Source organism: Myotis brandtii, unplaced genomic scaffold, assembly GCF_000412655.1.
Source record: "Myotis brandtii unplaced genomic scaffold, ASM41265v1 scaffold36, whole genome shotgun sequence".
NCBI classification, from domain to species: Eukaryota; Metazoa; Chordata; class Mammalia; order Chiroptera; family Vespertilionidae; genus Myotis; species Myotis brandtii.
Window position 1 is genome coordinate 1,675,491 of NW_005363836.1, and position 17,033 is coordinate 1,692,523.

At 37.6% G+C, this 17,033-nt stretch overlaps 1 protein-coding gene across 1 annotated transcript in view; it reads right to left on the bottom strand.

Annotated features, from left to right (window-relative positions):
• Positions 1-17,033, bottom strand: part of NEGR1 (neuronal growth regulator 1) — an 893,286-nt gene that overhangs the window by 206,087 nt on the left and 670,166 nt on the right. Inside the window, exon 5 of the mRNA XM_005871913.2 lies at positions 15,152-15,272. Coding sequence (XP_005871975.1) covers positions 15,152-15,272 — 121 coding nt within the window. The remainder of the gene's footprint in view (positions 1-15,151; positions 15,273-17,033) is intronic.

A 17,033-nucleotide genomic window follows, 5' to 3' on the forward strand; every position in this document is an offset into this window, starting at 1 on the left:
GTGTGTGTGTGTGTGTGTCAGGGAAGTATGGTAATAACTAGCAATACTTATATTTCTGACTCATGAAATGTTCAAAATCTTTACAATCATCACTTTCACTCAGTCTGTAGCTACCTAGGCCAGCCAAGAGAGCACACAGCAACACCACAGAGCAAACCTGACCACATAGCCATTGGCACTGATTGCTAAGATTGTGAAAATAAATGGACCAACTTACACCAGACCTCATCCATTTTATTTTTATAAATTCAGCCTCACTACACATTTTGAGGCTTTTATTTATTATCTGCCTTTCCATGTTCGCAGTAACAATAAGTATTTCTAGAGATCTAACTTTCAGGTGCAAATAGTCACAGAAAAGCTCCATTGCTAATATAAGAAACATATACGAGAGTATCAGATGACAATATTTATAATATTAAAATAACTTGGAATAGGAGTGGTAGAGATGTTCTCAAATAATGGTAGAACTTTCATAAGACTTCATTTATAAGGGATTAAGATAATAATATATTATGTTATATAACTGAATAAGATCAATACAGTCTTATTAATTGATCTTTGGGTATTAGCATAGCATAGATGAAAGAAAGTTCTTAAATCATACAAGTCATTTTTACAGAAAGAAATGTAACTTCCTGCAATGGAGTGTATATTTGCAGCACTCAAGAGGTGGTATGAGCTAAAGATATAATTCAAACAAGGAAATGGGTAATGGTGAGGCAGGTTAGAAAAAAAAAAAGAAAAAAGGAAAATTCCTTGGCAAGTGGAATGCCAGAACAGCTGAGCAATTAACAGCCAGCTAATAAGTCACAAGACTCTATCCTACTCTCTATCTAAAGATATCTAAGAGCAGATAGTTTAAATCACCTTAGTCAGGGTGATAGATAATTAAAAATAAACCAACACAGTTATAGTCAGATTAATCCAAGATAGAGATGAAACTAACCAATGTGCTCATTTTAATACATCAGCATATTAAACGACATGCCCAGAAATCTAATGAATATTCTGTTGATACCCTCCCCTGGAATCTCCCCTAAAATCCCCACCTATAGAAAATAGATAAAACCCTCAGGACAAAGGACCCCAGCAAGTGCTCTTTGACCATGTCCTTGCTCCCCTTTCCTCAGGCATGCAATTTGCTTCTTCTATCCTAAGCTCTGAGAGTCTGCATGAGACTTGCACTCAGAGGAGCAGTGGGCAGTGGCAGCTTCTCCTGGGCTTACCCCCTGATCTTGTCTCCAGGGGCCCTTCCTTTGCCACACTGTCCCAAGCTGCAATAAACTTACTCTCACTTTCACCTGGATTCATGTCCTGAATTTTTCCTGCAGGAATCGAGAACCTGGAGGTCACCTGACAAGTACACACGTAAGGGTCAGATTGTTCAGGTGCAGGGCCAGCCCTCAGCACTGAAGCAGTCCAGTGATAGTGGTAGGACTCTGATATGGTCTTAATGGAAATGAAGTTTAATTTGGTCACCAAACGATGATTGAGTACCTCCTGTCCTTGAGACACTGGTTTAGTAACCAAGGGGAGGAAGAGATGTGACATGGTTATTATCTAAGGACCTTAGATCCACATGAAAATCTGAAGATGAGACTGAGATGGCATATAGATCCTTGCACAATACACTTCATAATGCCTCTCTCAGTGACAGTATTCTTGCTTACATATATTTTGGCTCTAAATCACAGTTGTACTTCTAGTCTTCTCATTGTGAGTATGAATGATTTTATTTGTGGAACATGTTAGCTGTTCTTAACACATTTATGACTGAAGTAATCTAACAAAGATTTTTAGCATTGCACAAAAAAAGGTTGAGGTTAAAAGTATGGAAAGTTGACATTCAGAAAACATTTAAACATTTTCAAATGTATGTCAACTAATCTTCATCTCAAGCCGAGGAGGTAAGTATTATTAGACCATTTTACAGATGAAAGATAAGAAGTTTAGAAAGATTAAGTTAATTAATCTTGTACCAACTGATATGTGATAAAACCAAAATTCAGATCCAGGTCTTCTTACTGCTATTGGTATTCTCCCCAAGTAGCTATTGGCATTTAAATCACTAAGTAGGAACAAGAATATTGCTTTTATGTTTGGAGAAGTCAGAAATCATCTTGGTTCAAGGAAATCAACTCAAACTAGCAAATAAAACAAATGGAGCTAAATAAAGTGTTACGCAGCATCTGAAATATACAAATACCATAAATACCAAGTTCAATCCATGGGGTGAATCTAATGGGGATAGAAAGTCAAAGATAAATGTAGGTTCAATTTAGGGAGCTATTTGGCGGTTTCCTTGGAGGTTAACTATTATTTTTGGGCTAGTTATGTGCATCAGTGCAGCCTCTTACAGAGGCTGTCTTCAGCCTCCAAAAGAGTCTGCCTCTCCAGGCTACTCTGAGAAACAAGAAATGAGCATTGCCTTCCTCTCTTCTCAAACTATATCCCCCAACACACAAAACTTCAGTATCAATGTTTGTTTTCTCCCCCTAGATTCACTAAATATTTGGATAATCTCACCGTATAGTATATATGCACTATGTAATTAGAATGGCAGAAAAATACAACCTAGACAAGTAGCAAGAATGCAATATTTTTAAGTTATTTCAAAATTGTTTCTAAAGTTCAAGCGCTAGTGATGCTACGGAGTTATTGTCAAGTCATCATCATATCAAATACGTCTCTTGGTGACACCACTTCAGTTGTAAGTTTTATATATTAGTATGGCTTTCATTGCTGTCAATATTCCCCTAGAATGCAACTCTACTAGGGCAATATTACTGGTTGGTGTTGCTATTCACTGTATTCCAAGCGTGCAGCATAGTGCCAGGTACTTAGTAGGTACACAGTGAGTAATTGTTATATGCCTGACTGAATAAATTGTTTTCACATTTTAATAATTTTTAGTTTTTTCACCTGTCAAATTGGAAAAAAATAAAGGCAATATGAATAAAGTGTTGGTGTAAGAATGTTTTTAAATATATAAAATGTAATATCTATGCAGATATACATATCAAATGAAATAGGCACTAGATATATGATAGGTGTTATTATTGTTTAATGATAGGGCCTGTTTCTTAGAAAGAACAGATACATTTCCTCTCAGATGGCAGCAAAATATTAAATATTGAGCACACAGGAAATTATTTTTAAAGAAAAGATGTAGGAGAGTGACTGAAAAGATCGTGGCATCATGATTTTAAGATGTGCCACACTCTCTCAGCTACATGAGCATTACCAACCTCATCTAGGCTTTTCACAGATGCACAGGGTAGGTTGTAAAAAAGTTAAAAGGAGGAGTAAGAAACTAGAGAGAAATTAAAATTTTTCTGAACATGCTTCTATAGCAACCTATTGGTTTATCGTGTTGCTTGGTACCCAAGGCTCAAAAACAATATGATATCAGTTATTCCTAGAAACAGACTGAAGAATATCATGCATCACTGTCTTAGCCCCAAGGGTTATCTATCTTTAGTTGCACATTTGAATATATTAATGCTATTATAATATATTAGGACGCTTTAATGATTTAGACTTTATTAGGCTATTTAAAATGTCTTATTTACTTTATCAATTTTAATGACATTGATAATTTTAGATTAGAGAGCTTTGAGCTGCTTTACTTGTGACAGTTTGATTCAGTTTGGGGGAGATACTGCCTTTTAACCCTACATCAAATAAACAAAGCCTACAGTGCTGGTGTCAATCCTCTCCTGACTGCAGTGAATCTTGTATCCCTGACAACCTGGCCTCTGACTAGATCTCTCCCCTATGCTTGAACTGCTTTGCGAACATCAATGTGTCCATGATTTTAATGTCAAATTTCATCCTACAATATAACAACACAAGCATTTTGCAGAGACCACATTCACATAATAGAAATCCTGGGAAGTTGGACTTGAGCAATAGAAACCGTCTTCCTTTCTGTAATCATATATTGGGTTGACAGCATCACACAATCTAGGGTGACAGGATGCATTTGTACTAATATCCTCTTATCAGTTTGAAAGTGTATTAAAATAAGAATGGCTATACTTTGTTGTTATTACAAGGCCACACAACTCATTTTTACAACATAGTGTATTCCAAAACACCATGTTAGAGTCAATGAACAATGGTGAACAGGGCAGAATCCTCACTCTTAGGTAGATTATAGTGTAGAAGGAGTGATGGACAAGTAAAAAAGGTGAATATCCTATATAATAAAAGGGTAATATGCAAATAGACCAAATGGCAGAACCACCGAACAACCAATCAAAGAGTAATATGCTAATGAATGCTAAGGCTGCTCAACTGCTCACTGTGATGTGCACTGACCACCAGGGGGCAGATGCTCCCACCGTTAGGTTAGTCCCTCAGCCTTGCCTGCGCCCTTTCACACTAGGACCCCTCAGGGGGTGTCGGAGAGCTGGTTTCAGCCCAATCCCACAGGCCACTCCCCTTGGGAGGGCACCAGATGCAGGGCTCATGGCTGGCGAGTGCTGCATGGCTGGCAAGCCTCTCCCGATCAGGACTGATTGGAGTGGGACTGATTGGGAGTGAGCCTGCAGCAGGCACAGTGGGGCCCGGATGAGCGGGAGCAGCAGGTAGGAGCATAGGTTAGTCCCTCAGCCTGCCCTGCACCCTCTCACACCAGGACTCCTCGGGGGATGTCGAAGAGCCGGTTTCAGCCTGATCCCACAGGCCACTCCCCTTGGGAGGGCGCCAGACGCAGGGCTCATGGCTGGTGAGCCTCTCCTGATCGGGACTGATTGGGAGTGGGACTGATTGGGAGCGAGCCCACAGCAAGCACAGTGGGGCCTGGATGAGAGGGAGCAGCAGGTAGGAGCTGCAGGTGGCATTGGACTGTGGGTTTCAGCCCGATCTCTGCAGGCCACCAAGAGGGACCCTACCTGTGCATGAATTTGTGCACCAGGCCTATAGTGCTTTATAGAGATAAGCTCATGGGAGTACTCCTGGACAGCTTCCTCCAATAGTGGAAAAGGCTCAGGGTAGTTTTCCTGGAAAAGGTGACATCTCAATTGAGACTTAAGGACTAGTGGAATAAAGCAAGCCAAAGGTAATCAGGCAAGAGTGTGCATGTGGAAGGGTATTATAGGGGTCAACATAGGAAAGGCCCTGAAAGACAAAGACCATGCCACAGTTTGGGAAAGAAAATATTTCAGATGGCTATCATCCCTATTGTGAGAGGGCAGGAAGGCAAGATTCATAGCCAGAGAGGTAAACAGGGGCTAAAACATGAAGGTCTACCATACTGTGGTGTTAGGGACCTTATTCTAGGGACAATGAAGAACCACTGAAAGGATTCAAGTATAAGTTCAGACATTTATTTAAAAATTTAACTATAAATTTAAGAACACGAACACATTCCAGGGAAATGTGAGGCTGTGTATGCAGCATTGTATAGATCAAGAGCAGAATGGACTTCTTGGACACCTTTGACAATTTGGAGTCACTGTCAGCCATGACAGTTATGTTCAAGTGCTATGTCAAGACTGAGGCTAATGGGATATAATGGGAATACCTTTGGATGCCTGGATAAGGACTCCACCTGCACACCAATATGAGTGGGACCTCCACCCCTGGTGGACTATAAAATCTCAGAGCTCCATCCACCCAGTGCTCTAGCTTGGCTGTACCATGGATCACACTCAGAGTCCTGCCAGACTTTCACTCCATGGGATGTGTGCCACCACTGCAGACACCTGGCTTAAGAGTGACAACTGCCTGTCCACCTTTGAAGGTGGCCAATGAAGGGACTCTGTGCCAGATGCTTGCTCTGCTTACTTCTATCAGCTAAGCTCCCTCTCTCTGTGTCACATGCATGTGACTCTATTGGCTTATTGTAGCTGTCTCTCCTAATAAACCTGGCATTATGGAAAGATACAAACGTGTGTGTGAGTCCTTTCAGGGATGCTCCCTTACTCAGGAGAAATATTAACATCTCAATGTCAGCGTGTCCCAAACCAAACTCAGCCCGATCCCTCCCAGCCTCAGATAATGGCTTCACCATTTACATTGCTATTGAGATAAAAAACTTGGGATACCTTCAGATTGTCATTTCTTTGTATCTAATCAGTCACTGAAATATACAAATACCACATTTCCTCTCTTGCTGTTTTTTTTTTTATTTTCAACTGCACAACCAATACCCTAGCTTCAATCAATTACATATTTTCCCCTTCCATTTCTCCCAACTGCTCCAAGAAACATTTGTGAGACAGGGAGTGGGTCATTTTACTACCCGTGCAAAGCTCTTCAATGCCTTCCCAAAGCCTATGGAATAAAATTCAAATGTCTTAATCTGACATTTAAGACCTTCTGATTCTTGCCCTGAGTGACTTTCTAACCTTACCTCTTATTACACCTGATTTCACATCCTGCACCACAGGCACACAAAAAACTCTTCACATCATGGTGTGTGATGTTGCCACTGTTATTTCCTTGCCTGTGATTATTTTTGATCCCTTGCAATGTATGTAAAGGCTGCTCACCCTTCCGTGTCCAGCACAGAAGTTACCTTTCCCTAAAGCACATGTTAATGATCTGACTGGAGTTGAATGGACTCTTGCTGTGCACTTTTACCAGACTCAATTTAGAGTTCCCTTAGGTTTTCTGACTTAGTACCTAATTCACTGTGATGAATTTTATGACAAATCATAGACTCTAAGTCAGGGGACACAAGCTGGAGATGGTCCACTTTAGATGTTGTTTGACTAGACCCAAGTTTTAAATATAATGATGTGTATTTCTGTCTTGTATGGACACGTGCCTTCCAGTTCTCAGTAATTGAAATGCTCCCACTTGTTTCACATATTTTTCCCTTATCTTCCCGGCCTATGGAATAAAATTCAAATGTCTTAATCTGACATTTAAGACCTTCTGATTCTTGCCCTGAGTGACTTTCTAACCTTACCTCTTATTACACCTGATTTCACATCCTGCACTACAGGCACACAAAAAACTCTTCACATCATGGTGCTTGACGTTGCCACTGTTGCTTCCTTGCCTGTGATTATTTTTGATCCCTTGCAATGTGTGTAAAGGCTGCTCACCCTTCCATGTCCAGCACAGAAGTTACCTTTCCCTAAAGCATGTGTTAATGATCTGACTGGAGTTGAATGGACTCTTGCTGTGCACTTTTACCAGACTCAATTTAGAGTTCCCTTAGGTTTTCTGACTTAGTACCTAATTCACTGTGATGAATTTTATGACAAATCATAGACTCTAAGTCAGGGGACACAAGCTGGAGATGGTCCACTTTCGATGTTGTTTGACTAGACCCAAGTTTTAAATATAATGATGTGTATTTCTGTCTTGTATGGACACGTGCCTTCCAGTTCTCAGTAATTGAAATGCTCCCACTTGTTTCACATATTTTTCCCTTATCTTCCCGACCTCAGATGACAAAGTCATCACAGAGGTGATGGACTTGTGCTAATAAGAGTTTGGTTATTGAAAGAAGTGAAATATCAACAGAATGGAATTAATAAAATAACGTAAATAAATAAACACAGAAAAATAATAGAGAGGTAACATTATAAATTCACATTCCTTCAATACCGGAACTTATTTCCTTTAAAAATCTTCAACTTACCTCACAGATAGTGTCCGAAACATGATGTTGAATGAAGTAAAATCTGAGCTCAGCAAGGACAATCATTTTTTTTTCTTTTTTAAATTAAGGGATGATGAAAACACGTATTGGCACAATTTCACAACTTGTTTTTGAGACTAGAGGTCCAAGGAAAGTCAAGCAGCTATTACAGAAGATGAGGAAGGTTTTGTTTTGTTTTTAATATATATTTATTGATTTCACAGAGGATGGGAGAGGGAGAGAGAGAGAGAAACATCAATAATGAGAAAGAATCATTGATTAGATGCCTCCCACATGTACCCCACTGGGGTTCGAGCCTGCAACCCGAGCATGTGCACTGACGGGGAATCGAACCGTGACTTCCTGGTTCATTTGTCAATGTTCAACCACTGAGCCATACCGGCTGGGCAAGGAAAATCATTTTAACATGGGTTCGTAATGAAGTTATTTCTGGTATCATTCTAAATCTAAACATGTGACTGCTCACTCTTGAGAGATGAAAAAGAATGAAAGAGTGATGGGGAAAAGATATATTTATAGTCTCTTCTGAGTAATCAAGGTTGTGGTGTGAAATCTAGATGAGGGATATTCTGGCACAAGAGTCAGGAAATTAAGAGTTTGTCTTGTTTTCTGCTGTTTTAAAAAAATCACTTTATTGAGGTATACAAAGCTGTATATATTTATATGGGTTTGGCAAAAGTAGGTTTACAGCTTTTCATATGGAAATAATACAATAATTAATAAATAATAATACAGGAATAAACTGTGTTTCATGTAGTCACAACTGTAAACCTACTTTTGCCCCACCCTGTATTGTACATATGATGTTTACAAGCCTGCAAATATATTGAGGATATGTATACACCTGTGAATCACTACCAAGGCCATAGACATATTCATCATCTTCCAAGTTTCCTTGAAATTAGATTTTACTCCTTATCCAGCACTTCCCTCCAACAAGTCATATAGCCTTTATGAGATACAGTCCTCCCTCAGGTGTAATTTAGTTAAAATGGTGCAAGGAATGGGTAAGATTATATGTGTGTGGTAAGATTGCAAAGTCAGCATGTAGGGTAAATGCTGCATGTCATTATAATTGTCCTTGAAAATTCCTTAAACTTCCTCACTTTAGACTACCATACTTTAAAAGAATTTCAAAAAGAGAGGGCAAGTACCCCAAGGGGGTAAAAGTAACCTTTTGGAGTGTGGGAAGAAAACAACAGATAGTCCATCTAAGAATGTCCATTGGCATCTTATCTTTTAAATTTGATCTGTTGTACTTCACTTAATGTATGCAATATACCAGTTCAGAAATGTATGTGCATAATTTGTAAATAAGTATGTATATATTGGTAGTTTTTGCTAAGGTTTAAATTATACTCATCAGGATATAGGTTCCAAAAGTGTTATAGTTGTAGACTATTGTTTTTATATCACTATCCATGGTTGAGCTCCAGATGAAGTAGTAGTTTTAGAACTATGTTATATTAAATACACATCTTCAACATGAGACTATCTGTTAGATTGGAGAGCTACACTGTGAGAGGCATATGGAAATGAAGACCAGTTGAAAGAACAGCAAAGTATGTCCCATTTTATGTCTTTCTGAAACTCATAGAGCAGTGTACACGTCTGCACTATTTGAATTGTTATTATTATATGTTTATATCTTTCTTTTTTCTCTCTCTCACTCATGCAACACTCCAAGTTTGAAGAGTTGACTGTATGTAAGTGAAATGTAAAAATGTGCACATTTTGCAAAACTACCATATATAAAAAATGCTTTGAATATCACAATGTGTTATACAAATGTAATGTATTCCTACCTTTGACATAAATAAATTATATGAAAAACAGCAAAGAAAGAGGATCATTGATGATACAAAGAACTATTTTAACTCATTTTCTGCTTTCCTTGAAAATAAAAGAAGGGAAGAAAACCCCTTCACTTATATTCTTTTATTAAAGTGAATACTACTCAGATAAAATTTATGGACTTTCTAGATGATAGGGTTGTATATATTTAGAATAGGAAAAATGAGAGGAAAGGTCACTTTACTTCATTATGATTTCTCAAGTTCATCTCACCTCTGTAGAACCAAGAATGAAAAATCATCATTCCCTAAAGTAAAACCCTAACCTAACTGAAAAAGGTCATCATACCTCTGTGTAAAGGGAGCATGGCATACTCTACATGGTTAATTTTGGGCATTTTCCTATCCATTCAACGATACCTACATACATTTTGTAAATATCTGTACATGCATGTTTTAGGCACATAGATAGCTAATCCAAAGCAAAATGGTAATGCTTATCACAGTTCCTCTACAGCAGTGGTATAGACTGACTAAACAACAGGATTCTGAAATGAGAGATATGCTGACATGATATTGGCTATAAAATGACTTAAAATGCATAGATTAAATTTAAACTTATTGCTTAAAATGTCAAAATATTATAGGTACTCATCATCAAATACAAAATGTTCAATTTCTTAGGTACACATTTGTTTTTTAACTGATATATAAATAATTTGTAATGTTTTATTATATATTTGCTTTTCATTCATGGAGCTAATGTATATTTACCTCATTTGTAACTTTTATATCCATATCTTAAATTCTGATGGAGGATTAAGAAAGAAACCATGTTGTTATTAAAGAATTCCAAAAATCATTGCTACTATTGGTCATTTGCCTGAATACAGGCAAAGTGAATAATGTACTTTTTAAACAAAATGCCTAGAGCAGTTAAATGTCATTAGAAACCAGTGGGCTTGTCTTTCTAGGCCTCAGAGCGGGATTTGAGGATATCCAAAAGAAGGGAGGAAATTCAAACAAGCAAGCAAATAGCAAAATTCCAATCTGAGACAAAGGGTAATGACATCTTCACAAAGTAATGTAAATCCCATGTTTTTGCAAAACATTAGTCCATTAAAATTTATGTATATAGTCTTAATCATAAATGAATATACAGCTCTTAAGCCATAGATTAACTTAATTTCATGTCATCAAAAATGTGATTTGCTTAATAGTACTTGCCTGGTTCAAAGTGTCTTTTTACTACATATATAAGGAATATATTTCTTCTTATCAATCTTCTCTATTATTATTATTATTATTTTTTGCTCATATTTACATTTTATTCTCTATTATTAATAAAAACATTAATTTGTGGCTCTCTATATAATTGAACACACAACTCTGATTTCCCAATATTTAAATGTATCTGAAACAAAATTAAGTCTAATTGTACTGTCCCTGCCAGGTATGCTAAAGAGATTACAGTGTTAAAAAAAATGACCATTTTATAGCAAGGGAAAATATTTTTATAACAACTATTAAAACTTGAGTCATTCTCAATACTTATCTAAACAATGCAATGCATTACGGTCAAGTGGCTAATATTTCTAATACAAAATAATTATATTATCCATGATGGAGACAGTGTGGGAGTCATCTTTCAAGATGGCATCTAATGATTCTTATCTTCTGATATTTATGTCCCTGTGTTGCTCCTCTACATTGATTAGGATCACCCTGTGTAATCAATCAAGTATTGCAGAAATGACAGAGCATGGCATCTGAGACTTGGTCACAAAAGATACCTTCAGCTTCTACCTCGCTTTTTCTTGGATCACTAGTTTTGGGGCAAGTCAACTGCCATATCACGTTGACAGCCCAGCAGTCCTATGAAGACGTCCACATAGGGGTTAACTGAGACTCTGTCAATAACTAGCACTAACCTGCCAGGCATGTTGGAAGTGAGCTATCTTGGAAGCAGTTCCTCCAGCCCTCTTCAAGCTTCAGAGGCTGATGAGAGATCCGGAGCCATAAACATACAGCTTAGCTGACCCTGATTTCCTAACCCCAAAAACTGATTGAGATAATAAACGATCACTATTTTAAGCTGCTAAATTTTGGGTTAACTTGTTACTTGTCAATAGATAACTAACAATGCCAATATATACAGGGAAAAAGAACATGGACTAAGAGGTTGACAAATCTAAAATGTATCTTGATGGCAACTTAAAGTTGACAGACTCCAAAGGACATCTCAGTTTTGCTTTCAGTAAATTGAAAATAATAAATTGTACCTCACAGAGATTTGAGGACTAAAAAAGTTAAAAGTATTTAAAGGGCCTGGAAAAATGATTTGCCTTCAGTAAGTATTTGCTTTTTTTACTGTTCTTTAAATTGTGCTAAATTTCACAAAACTTTCTTTTAAAGGTTATCAAGTGGATTATTTCCAGTACATAGACATGGATTCCATAGAATGCAGAATGCTATGCAGAGAAAAGACTAGGGGTGGTCAGGTCCTGTCTCTGTTTTCGTTTGTGCTTATTTGTTTATATTTATTTTATTGAAGATCTGACTTTGAACATTTAAGAGAGGTGACTTTTTATAACTACCCCCTTAAGTAGAAATAAAAACAGTGTGTAAGTTATTTCTGAATATAGTTGTAAGCCCCAAGTATAAAAGATCTCTAGGAAATGAAACTTCTCCAGATGTTGCAGAAACTCCCCTTGACTCTGACAGGGTCTCTGACAGGGTCTCTGACAGCTTTGTGCTCTAGTCAGACACCTGGAGGTCAAGAAAACAACTCAGAAACATGCTCTATCTGTTGCTTCTCTGTGTGCCTACTTTGATTCCACTATTTTTGTGTCTTTGACTAAATAAATGGGGAAATTATAGCTGGGTGTTTTTATGTGTCATATTTCCTTTTGCTAATTCATAATTGACTTGCAATGCCTTTACGTTTGGCTTTTAATGTTGACATTTCAATTGATTTTTGGTAGACTCTGAGGGGCCATAACTTAAACTAAGTGCCATAGTGTAGGGGTTAAACTCATGGACTCTGCACAAAGAACTGCAAGACTTTTTGGGTTCAAATCCAAGCTCTGTCACTAACTGTATCAACCTGTGCAATTTACTCTGAAAACACTCTGTTCTTTTATCTCTCCCAAACAAGTAGAAGAAAATGATGATATCTATCTTACAGGTTCATTATAAAAATAAGCTGGTTAATATTTATTAAAAATTTGGAACACTGCTTGTCAAATAGCAGTTGCTTGTGAGTTTTTCATTTTGATGAGGTAAATATTTGAATGGCCTGGGCTTTGAAACTACCATGTAGATCCAATTAGTGAGTGTAACAACAACTTCTCAGCAACAAGCATATTTCTTTCTCCTATTTCCTGCATATATTTAAGTGTGCTTTACTATAATATTGAGAGGAATCTGTATATTCTAATTATGTTTGAGAATTTGAATATTTCCTCAACTCCAATCCTAACAAAGATAAATGTATACTTTTCTCTGAAATGAAAATATGTTTGCTATTTACATATGCATTTTATTTCATAGCTCCTAGACTTTCTCTAGGTGTACAAGTGTGTTGGGGAGTGACACTGATTGGGGAATATTAATCTATCTTTGATAGGAGTGTTTTTAAATTTCTTTGACAATCCAATAATAGCTATAGTCCATCTCCGCAGTAGAAAAAAAAGTCACTGAAGTTATGACTATGAGCATCAATTGGCATTTTGCTATAATTGCTATAGGCCAAAAAAATGGACTAGGGATTATTACAGCCATTTTTTAAAGGTGCTGTATTTAGGAAAGGGAGAGAAAGAGAAAACAAGAGAGAGAGAGAACAAAAAACACCCCCAAAACAAATGAACAATCAAAAACTTCAGGACATCACCTCACAAAATATTGGAAGCAAAGTGGACTTTAACAAATGAGCTCTCATTTGCACTACTGGGAATAATTGTTTGTTAGCTTTTAAGAAAAATGTCAAAAATGACTGTAGTTTGTCATTATTTAAACTGTTTTTTTTTTAATTTTTAATTAATTAATTATTTTTTGTGGAAATTCAGGGGTGGGGCTGGGGGTGCGGGGGGACTGCAAGGATGTCCCATGAAAGGGAGGTTTCTGAACAGGTGGAATTAAGGTTCTATGCATCCACCCCATATCTACCAGAGAAGTATTTCTTTCATACTGTAGCTATTACTTTTTGAGCTTCTAAACAAGATTGCATTTGAATAAAGGAGTTCTTAACTTTCAAAGTATTGAGAACCACTTTTCTAGATGATTGTCCATAAAGATAATCACAAATTGAAGTTATCTCGCCCTGGCAGGTTGCTCAGTGGTTAGAGCATCCACCTGCAAACCCAGCGGTCGAGGGTTTGATTCCTGGTCATGGGCACATACCTCGGTTGCAGGTTCCTCAGCCCCGGTAGGGAGTGCATGTGGGAGGCAACCGATCGATGTGGCTCTCTCACGTTGATATTTCTCTCTATTTCTCTCTCCCTTCCTCCTCCCACCCTTTCACTCTCTCTAGAAATCATTGGAAAAATATCCTCCAGTGAGGATTAAAAAAAAGAAGAAACAAATATGCTAAAGAAAAAAACAAAATCAAACAAAAACAAACAAATTGAAGACATCTCAACTGGGTAACCAGTTGAATCTGAAAAGGTTGTATTAGGGGATACATAATCTTAAAGGGTGCAACAAGGGTGACCCAGAGAGATTTGTCTTATTCTAAGTAAATAAAAACATGGGGGCTTCCATGAAGCCACAGAAAGGTAGATTTAAAATTAGTAAAAGCATTAATTACTTAGTTAAAAGAATTAAAAAGGGAATATCCCAAATGGTAGAAGAGAGTCTATGCAAAATAGCTGCAAATTTTTTTTAAGTAAAACTACAATCATGGTTGAACCTAACATTTTCTTGAATACATCCCTCCCTGGTTTTAAAGTGAAATTATATATATAATAGCTACTACCCTTCCCTCTACATCCCATCTTCCAGTTAATCCACAGGGGTCCCGCTCTTCTTTGATAGCTAAGACCAGCTAAAGAGGTTTGAATGAGCTTACTGGTTGCGAATAATGAGAAAGTAGTGGAGTCCTGACTTCTCTTGTTCAAATGCTCTTGCCAAGGCCTTCTGAGGTTTCTCAAGGGGACAATGGTACAGAGCTGAAGTTAGAGGAGCCTTAAAATCACATTGGATAGTCCTTTAACCATGTACTTTATTTCCTCTACAGCCCCTTTAGTGACAGAATATCTAAAACACAGTGAACTATAAAAAAAAGTGTTAGAATGTCTTGAGGGAGAGCAAGGCAGGTGAGAGGGTTGAGTCTTATCAAGGAAGCTGGGCAGAGACAGGGCTCCCATGGCTTTTGGAGTGCTCTCATGGAGTCTATGCCCAAGTCCTTTAAGTGCTGGTTTACTTCCCAATTAAATGTGGTTGCCAGCAAAAGCAATGGTGTGCTGGTTCAGAAGGGAGAAGCACAAATAAAAGAATCAGCGATGAGGGATTTGCAGGCATTTCTCAGATCATATAAACCAAAGTGGACATTTCTTCAGGATGCTATTAGCTACTCTTCTTTCCCACGTGGGACCCTTCAGTTTGCTTGCCTGCGAGGAGGCTGTTGAGAATCATTCAAGCCAGTTAAAGAAATTGCTTAAAGTAAGTATCTGAAACACAAACACATTAGCTCAAAGTGCTTGGAACACAGTAACAATCACAAAGTCCTTACTTCTTTTCTCCTTTGTACCATTCGAAGGCTGGAGGCGGCACACCTGCACCTTCGCATCTTATCAATCCACTGCGTCCGGGGGCCACGGTACCGGATTTAATTTCCTGGATGGTAGGAGCAACTGAAAAAGAAACACACACAAATAAACCGGTGGGTAAGTAAAAATAATCTTCAGCAGAAATATAACACACATATATTTCCATTCCTTCTATATTCAAAGCAATCTTATGCCTGATAGGCCAATGCATCACATTTTCAGGGTGTTATGCTTCTAATACAAGACTTTCAGCTTCATTTTTCAAGTTGGACAATAGACGAATGTTCCCAGAGAGTGTAGAGTAAATGCAATACATTTTGGCCTTGCTTCCTATTGGAAAACGGCATTCGTGAGGGACACACTTCATCTACACTCCAGTCAAACCATACTCCAATAATAGCTCTCAGATATTGAGTGATCGCTCGAAGCCAGGCACTGGACTAGGTGATTTTTGTTCATGATTTCCTCACAGCAATACCCTAAGCTAGATGGCATTATCCCTTTTTACAAATATAAAAATTGAAACTCAGAGAGGGTAAATAATTTGTCTAAGGTCACACAAGAATTTGGACTTGAAGTCAGGCATGTTGACTCAGAACCTAAGCTCTTTCAATATTCTATGCTTTTCCCTGTCTGCTCCCCATGTATTAGCTCTTTAGCGATTTTTTAAAATGTGGTTCCTTCTACCTGGAATGTTGTTCTTCCTCATTTCCACAGATTCAAGTGCTAATTTAGGTGTCACCATCTCCAAACTCTTCCCTACTGCTCTGGCTACAAACAGTTTTCCCGTCTCTAAGTAGTGTTTATAAATTTCCCATCCCAAACTATTTCTATCTTGTATTGCATTTATTTATCAGTAGCTCAGGATTCCTTGTTAGTTTCCTGAAGGCAGGGTAAGTATGTGATCAATTTGCATATTCAGATATCAGAGCACAATGCTTGGCACAAAATGATGCTTGAAAAGGTTTTCTGTAGAATAGTCATTCCTTTATTTATTAAATAGTTATTGAGCCATCAAAAACTGTCAGGTATTTCCCAAGGCACAAAGCAGTTAAACTTCCTGACAGGATGAAGCTTATACTCTAGGGGGATGGAGAAACAGAGTATAAGCAGTAAGTATCATAAATAATTAATTTAAATGAAATGTTAGAATCTGATAAAACATATGGTAAAACATACAGCAAAGTAAGAGACATTAGAGCAAAGAATGGATTGCAATTTTATGTAGGGTAATTTGATTAGGACTCATTGAGAAGGTAAGATTTAAGCAACACACAGTCTTCCAGGAAGAGGGAGCAGCTTGCAATAAAGGTCTGAGGCTCCAGCAAGCTGATTTGTTTGAAAAAAAAATCAAGGGGATCTGTGTGGCTGAAGCAAAGAGACAAAGAGAGAGAGCAGAAGATGGAATGTGATGGGTAATTTTGTGTTATCTGGACTGGATTCAGGTATTTGCTAAAAATTACGTCATGGTGTGTCCATGAAATATTAGCATTTGAATCAGTGGACTCAGTAAAGCATATTGCCCTCTCCAATGTGTGTTTGCATCATATAATCCACTGAGGGACTAAAGAGAAAAAAAGGCACAGGGAGAACTCACCTCTTCTCTGCCTAAATGCTGAGCTAAGATAGCCTCTGAGTAGTTATTAAACCATTGGCTTCTCTGGGTTTCAGACTTTCAGACCAAGACTGAACTACACCACTGGTTTTTCTGGGTCTCCAACTTATAGACAGCATATTGAGGAACTTCTCAGCCTGTATAATCACTGAGTCAATCCCTTATAATATAATCACTATATATATATATATATATATATATACATACATATATATATTTTAATGGCTCAG